General features: G+C 40.1%; 1 protein-coding gene across 1 annotated transcript in view; it reads right to left on the bottom strand.

The window, feature by feature from the left end:
- Nucleotides 1-1,350: 1,350 nt before the first annotated feature.
- st6galnac3 (ST6 (alpha-N-acetyl-neuraminyl-2,3-beta-galactosyl-1,3)-N-acetylgalactosaminide alpha-2,6-sialyltransferase 3) overlaps nucleotides 1,351-8,076 on the bottom strand; it is a 72,623-nt gene continuing 65,897 nt past the window's right edge. The window contains exon 5 of the mRNA XM_058640178.1: nucleotides 1,351-6,362. Within this exon, the coding sequence (XP_058496161.1) occupies nucleotides 6,113-6,362 (250 nt within the window). The 3' untranslated portion in view covers nucleotides 1,351-6,112. The remainder of the gene's footprint in view (nucleotides 6,363-8,076) is intronic.

Below are 8,076 nucleotides of genomic sequence, written 5' to 3'. Positions count from 1 at the left end.
TAGCTTCAGTATTTTGAACTTGGATGGCACTCAGAGGAGTGCAAAGGCCAGACAATCCCACGCAGCGTGTCTATCTGTTTAAGAGAGACTTAAAAAGAGAAGGGAAGTGATCTGATCATCAGTGGTAGAGGTTGTGGGTTTGATTCTCGGATTCTCCTTGGGCTAGACGCGTTGCTGCTGATGGCTGTGCTGGCAGCGTGTGAATGGCTGTGAAAGATGTGTGAATGGGTGAATGTCAAAACTGTAGTGTGCAGCAGCTTTGAGTGCTCATCAAGACTATAACAATATATGAATACAAACCATTTTCCATTTGCAAATTCATTGATTTAACCCATGGATTTTGAAATTATTATTTTAAACCAACATCAATCCTTTTCATACACATCAAATATTAATATATTTTTATGTTTTTTTGTCACGATGCATCAGAAATATAGTGATTTGAACAGGTTTTAATGAGCACATTTTTGTGTGTAGGTGTGTTAGTGTGAGTATTTTAGTTCATTGTTGTTGACAATAGAACAATCAAAAATATACATACATTTTTAACAATATGCATGACAAAAAAGGGTAAAATATTCTAGAAATTAAAAGCCAGAAACACAAAAATGTGTCTCGTGTATTTAAGTGTTAAGAATTAAATAGTGCATGAAGGTCCATGTATTGTTTCCTGTAAAAATGATGGAAATGTCAAACACGAGTCATCGGGAGATGATTTATCTCCCTGAATTTTGCAAAACTTAACCAATGGTCAGTCCTTTTTTTATTTTGGCACCAATCACTTTGGTCTGTCCTCCCCTACCTTTTAAAGATTTATTATATTATATTTTGCACAAATTTTTCTCGGAATGGGAACATACATTCAACAACAACATTTTATGATTAGAAAAAGAGGACTTATTTTCGAGTTCTCTAACACATCGGATTTTTTTAGGTGTAGGCAGAGGTGAGTGCTCTCCAAGCACTTTTCATTTTTAACGTATGTCTCAGACAATTTACCAGAAATGCATTCAGCACAGAACTAAAATTGGAGTTTAACTTCCATCATGTACTTTATTCATCACCACAGCACAAAAACCCATGGTTGTCGGTGTTATTATTAAAAGTGTGTATTCGTGCTGGGGTTACATAAAAAGCAAAACTTCCCAGAACTGTGTCTGAACTCAGCACACCTCTGCTGCACTTTAAAAAAAAATCCCACGAGACATCAGATGACTTCAGATTTCAGATGACAGCTCAGCTCCAGCTCTGTTTATTTATATAATATAAGCACATTTCACCAGGTTTCTCATGTGCTGATGTTACTGCTTTCTCTACCTCGTTCTGAAAGGAACCACAATCATATAAAAGCCAGTTTCAGGTTTTTGTTTAATCCCCACAGTGAGTAAAAGACAGACGACAAAATCCACATCGGTAAAAAAAAGAAGAAAAAAATGAGGACATTCATAATATATCTATTTTTAGCGAGACAGCAAATGACAGGATAGTACATATAATAAAGACGTGTTGTTTTACAGAAAATGTACATTTCAATAGCCTGCAATCATACATGCTGTGTTTGGACACCAATAAAATGAGTGTGTTAGCAAAAAAAAAAGAAGCTTTTCTTACATTTCATAACAAACTCAGTGTTATATTACATTCTGTAAGTCAAACACACCCATAGTTACACATTTCACAAGGACACTTGACCTGAAAATGATAAAGAAAAGTGCTTTATAACACAAAATAATAATAGGGAACAAGAAAATAAAATTTGAACAAGGTCCTCAATGTGAAAAAGCACTTGAGGCATTTGACCAACAGCTTAACAACAAGGGGAAAGAGTCAAGTGTGGATTGAAGAAGTTTGTCAGTGGAGTTCTTCAGAATCTGAGAACTGATCTCGACGGATCGCAGAATGAAACGCAACAGAAGCAAAAGTAAACGTTTGAGAAGGAAATCCACGTCTGAAGTCCACCAGTTTTCAATGAAGACTGGATTATTCTAATCTTAACCATAATGATTACTGGCCTAACCATAAAAACCAGGTCTTAATGCCCAAAAAGCCCTTTAAAGATGTGAGGACTAGACACAAATGTCCTCACTTTGACAGAATGTCCTCACTCTGTACGGTTTAAACTATTTTCACAAATACAGAACACACACAAGCTCATTATTCACCCATTGATGGTGAATAATGAATTACATGAGTGTGAGGTGGGCTGATTTTGCGTGTGTTTTTTGTAAAATATTAAATCCCAAAGGTTTGTAATGCTTTCTGCTGTAACGCAGCATTCTACATGTTTTTTTACTGCTGCATAATGAAGTGAATGTGTCTCGTTGCCTTCTCAGGAGCCATAAATGATTCATAAGAGCATATAAGTGGGCGTATTCACCATAATTGTCTGTTCTACTCATCCAAGGTTTTCTTTTTCGCACCGAGCCGAGAACAACGGAACGTTTGTTGGTCCGAAAATAACAGAGTGCACCGCCTGAATATGTTGGTAAAGCGTGACCTGCAGAAGAAAACCAATGCTGCGCACAAACTACTGCATTATTATCAGCAACAACAACAACAAGAAAAATGTATTCAAACAACAACAAACGGAGAGAAACTGGAGATGAAAGAAAGGGACAAACACTGTGGCTGGTATTTCAGTGTTGAGTTGATTTTAAACTTTAAATTGAAATATTATTGTAAAAGTGAGTCAAACCAAACAGTTTTAATTATATGTGGAAATAACCACATGTGTGAGTCAAAAGGATAATTTTCAACGTCATAACATGGTAATTGCCAAAAGTGACCTATTTTGATCCCCAGATTCCATGTGAAGGTCTCAGACTACAGCTGGAAATGAGATGATATTACAATAATACTTTCCTATTTGTCGTTTAAATGATGCACAATATTTCTAAGAATCAAACCTATTTCCCAGGAAATGTGCGAATGCTGGCGTGAAGCGATTTACAATCCGTAGTGGTGACGCTGTAGAGAAGAGGTAAAAGCGATTGGTGTGAAGCTGCCATGTTAACTGAGTGGAAAGGTCACGTGCACAGTGGAGTGCTGCAGTGCTGGGACTGAAATCCGCCTTGTGCTCGCCGTGTCCCGCAGGAAATCGGACCTGTGACCCCGCGAACGTGTTCCGGTCGTCTGTAATCTGTCGAGTGACACTGGGAGGAATTTTTACATTTTGCTGACACTCTTGTCGTCCAAATTTACATCGAGTGACAAGGTGACGGCAGCACACAGGGTTACTGAGCTCTTAGTTGTAGGACATTCTCGATAAGTCGGTGCCAGTGAGTTTCTCTGCCTGCCTGGGAAACGGGGAAAAGCAGTGATAGTTCAAATATTATGCAGCAGGAGCTGGATTTTGGAGGATTTACAGGTCAGAACAGAGTCCAAGAGTTAAAACAGGGCTAAATTTGAGAGAACTGGTACACTTTGCTGGACCTTCCAATGTTATTTGTGAGGAGGTTTACATTTATGTTGATATGTCAGTTTTCATTTCATCCACAGCACTTTAATAGTTGACTTTAATAAGAGGTTGACCGCACGCCTTGTGGTGTCAAAACAGATTTGCTGTGCACAGGAAGAGTCTGTGATCCTCGCCCTGTAATGTTTTTATTCTCATTTAGTGTCTGACTGTGTGATGTGGGGTTTCATAGAGACATGTGACACGACTGAATTCGCTTTAAAAGTTTCACGTAACTCGTTCATTTTCATTGTAACCATTTCAGTAAACTGGGAAAAACAAACACACGTGTGACTCAAACAGGAATCAACAACTCACATGTACAATGTTCTTTTTCTTAGTAATTTATTGTTGTTCAACTGAGGTTTGAATGGACGCGTTAAAACCATATCATATAATTAATAGGTTAAATGGTATAATTACGTTATATTATTTCAAATTGTGATTTGAAGAGTATTTGATGGTAAATTCATTTCTTATGACATAATAGTTTTGTAAAACCTTAGGAAAAAAATAACTATACTTGTCCCAATACTGATCACATCTCACTGTGTACATTATTGTTCTACATACATAAGTTTGGTGGTTGTGATAGTTTAGGTTCACTATTGATTCCATTGCACAGGCTGGATTTACCTTCGCTGAACAGTGTTACTAAAACTGTCGCAATCACGTTTTAGTTTTGATTTTTTAACTGAAAACTGTGAAGAAACATTTGTCGCTCGTTCATTTCCAAGTTAAAAAAAACCCCACGATTCTCACACTTCAACACTTTTAACAAACACGCTTCACGTCTTCTGTCTCGTAAATCACCCGCTCATTCGCGACAGAGTAATGGATTGTCGCCGTGTGCTTGTAAACAGTGCACTGCAGCAGAAAGCTGGGTCATAGTTTCCGCAGAGGTGTGACAGAAATGTGGACATCCGTCCATTTAAGAACCTCCACAAGTCCACTTGGATTCTGCTTTCCAGTCCCGTTGGAGGGACGCTGAAGAAGACAATGGAGAAGACTGTAACCTTGGAAACTTGTCCACCAGGACCCACACATGTACAAGTCAGGGTTTAAACAATACAAGGACATATAAATAAGGCTGGTTTTGTGGAATGCTGGACTGACACATTTAAGTATGGACAGAATATATATATACATATATATATATATATATATGTCCATATATATATACGCACATGTGGAAATGCAAAGACACTGAGCGCAGTCAATTTCATCTGGCCCTAATAGTAAAGCTCAGCAGCAGTATATTACAGTCATCAGGGAGTGTGTGCATCAAATCGTCTAAATTAGAAGTCTGTGAATCCTCCCAGTCGTGTCTTTAAGCTGCGTCTCTGACCAGGACACTAATCACAGTTCTGGAGACACAGAGAGAGTGAGAGAAGGGGGGCCTATACCTCCACACCTCACTGGTTCACTAATGATTCCTCACTGTCCTGGAACAGACGCATTCAAATGTAAAACGGTTGAAGCGGACGGCGCGCACACTGTGTCCAAAGACAAACGGGGGACGATGTGTTCACAAAGTGACACCGCGCACAAAGAGGCACACAAAGCCGAACGAGAGGATGACTGAGACGGAGACGGTCTCCCTCCGTCTCCACACAACAAACTGCAGAGTATAATGCAGGCACGGAATGATAATAAAATACAATTAACTTCAAATGGTTTCACTGCAAACATAAATCTCTCCCTCAGTGGGGTCACAAATGACTTTACTCCTTCCATAAGGGCCGGGAATCTAATTGCACATTGCTCTATATGCTATGTGCTGCTTCTATTGACAATGGCACACGCTCGCAGAGCCTCAGGTTCTCCTCTCTTGCAGAATAAATAAAGCAACATCTGGTCATCAAGCAAACACCAAAACGCATCTCTTAAAACTCAATTTTCATTCTGTATAAAAAGTGGTGACATCTTGGAGTCGTGTGATTAAACACACGGTATAACAAACAAACATAACTATAAAAAGCTGATTTATATGTACATGTTGCAGGTTTTTGCTCCCTTGTGTTTTCCTTTTTTTTCTTTTAAATGACCTTGTTTTGTTCAAGCGTCTTTTAAACCAAGCAGAGGAAAATTAAAAATGACAGACAATCTGCTCTCAATACTCCCTCAGTCGGAGATGAGCGCCTGATTAATGCTCGTTATAGATTAATTACCGCCTGACAGAAGATGGTCATGAGGAGGAGACGGAGCAGGCGAGGCTCATCAGACGTCGGCGGCAACGTGACTCGTCCACGCTGCGGCTGAACTCCTCTTCAAATACCAAAAAAAAAAAAAAGGAAAGAGTAAATGTAGCCTTTGTAGTGTACAGTGCCCGCGGCCAATTTGACGGATGGTTTTCTTCATCTTCATGTTGTTTATTTTATTCAAAGTCAGTCTTGGAGCGATCCTTTGCTGAACTCACAGAGCAGCAAACGGGTAGATTAGTCAACACAGAGCAGCGCGCTGTGCACGTCCCTCAGTTTTCAGATCCAGGAGAAAAAGCAGGAGATATGTTTTTGCAGTCTGCGCGCTCGATCAGACCTCAACGGAAATCTGTCAGATTCAATGGTCACTGTCAAGAGTCTGGATTCTGACCAAACTGGGTTAGAAAAGCAACCCTTGTTTACGTGGATGTGGCGAGAACGTTGAGATTTGATCACATTAGGAAACGTGCTTTCTGTCAGTGTAGACGTTCAGCTGCTCCTTTACTGACGGCGGCGATGATGACAGCTGCCACGGCGGGTTGAAGAACTTGAAGGCGTGAGTCTTGGCCCACTTGGCAAACACAGACTTCTCCGTGATGAAGCGATGTCCGCCATAGGGGGCGCTCTCATGGAGCATGTACTCTGCACATTCGTCCCGGCTGCCGGCCTCATAGTAGTGGTAAGGGACCTTTCTGTAGCCCTCTGTCCTGCAGGGGATAAAGGACACAGGTGAAGGGTTAATTACGCCATTTTAATAAAGCGGAGAATCTGTTGTTGTTTATTTAGTGCTTTTCAACTCAATGACCACTCAAAGCTGCTTTACACTACAGTGTTGCCATTCACACTCATTCACTCGCACTTTCATCCAGCACGTTAAACAGACTCGTCCTACATACACATTCCCATGCTGCCGGCACAGCCTGGAATCGAACCCACAACCTAGTTGTAGAGGGCACCAGCATAGAAGTCAAGGAGGTAGCAGCCTATTGTAGTCATTAGTCATATCAGACGATGTAGGTGTTTTTGCCGATATCCAATCATACATTTTAAAGCCAATATCTGCCGATACCGATATCGTGCAGGTAATATTGTGCATCCCTAAACAACACAACGAATAGACACTCTGCTGGTTACAAAAAAACAACTCTGTTTGAATAAAGGTCTATGGGAAAATGTGCCTATCCATGAGTAAAATAGATGACAAAGCGTGGCATAATATGAGTGGACACCAGTGTGATTGACAGCCAACATCTTAGGAGATTCAAGATTCTTTATTGTCACGTACAAAGTAACAGTGCATCATTATTACCAGTTTACAACCTGTCATTGGGTTATGCTGGTGGAGCAGTTGATGGTATGTACGATGGAGTGTAACGCCTGTAATGTTTTGTGTTTTCTTTGGATTCCATCTTCATTTAGTTCGTCCTTCTGCAGCCTACCTCTCGACCTCAACAACAAACAGGACACACGACGCTGTAACTTGAGAGGAAGCGCTACGGAGGCGAGGGGTGAAATGGGATTAAGGCAAAGTGAGGCGAGAACGTGGGGAATAGAAAAGGTGATGTCTCTGCTTGTGCCGAATTGAATTTGATCTCTCCAGTCTCTCAGTGTGGCAGGATTAAAGAGCAGCATCTGTGCAATTCCATTTTTAACGACAGGACATTTCACTTTATGTCTTTAGTGGCCACTTTGTTGTGCTTTATGCCACTGTTCAACTGTATCGCATGTGTGTGTGTGTGCGACTCCAATATACAGCCAATATAGAGTGGACTATAGAGTGGATAATATCACTTAATACGAGCTGATATATAGTTCTACATATACAGCGTACAAATGTACTCCGGTGCTGATACAGTACATTGGCAACAAACTATGTTCACATGTAATGTACCTGTCAGCTTCCTGTATCAAAAATGTTATTTATTGGGCAAAAACACAAACTGAATTCACATTTTTATGCCCAAATTTGAGCCAGCTCACTGGGCTTCTTCTCTGAGGAGTCACAAATGAATCAAACTAAGTTGTCTGTTCAGTCTTAATTAAGAAATAATAATGTGCCTTACCAGTTTTTTCAGTTTTTTCTGTAAAACTGTAAATTTGTCTCATATTCATCTTTTGATGTCAAATCCAAATGTTTTCAGCCTATGGCAAAAATAAAGGAATTGACTGTTCCAATACTTTTGGAGGGCACTGTACGTGCATGCAGCTGTCACAGGTTGGTTTTGGGTTCCAGGACTTTGGTTGCTTATGGGCTAATGGGGTGTTAATGTATTATTTCATTTAGGGCGGCTGTGGCTTTGGGTGGTGGTCTAATACATTTGTTAAGCACTGTACAAATATATATAAAAAAGAGCTGCACTTATTTTGGAAAGTGCTGTCAAAAGGAAATGAAGTGACATATTACATTTTAGATAAAAAGCT

Source organism: Solea solea, chromosome 1 (genome assembly GCF_958295425.1).
Source record: "Solea solea chromosome 1, fSolSol10.1, whole genome shotgun sequence".
NCBI lineage: Eukaryota > Metazoa > Chordata > Actinopteri > Pleuronectiformes > Soleidae > Solea > Solea solea.
This window is presented reverse-complemented; position numbering and strand designations above follow the sequence as displayed.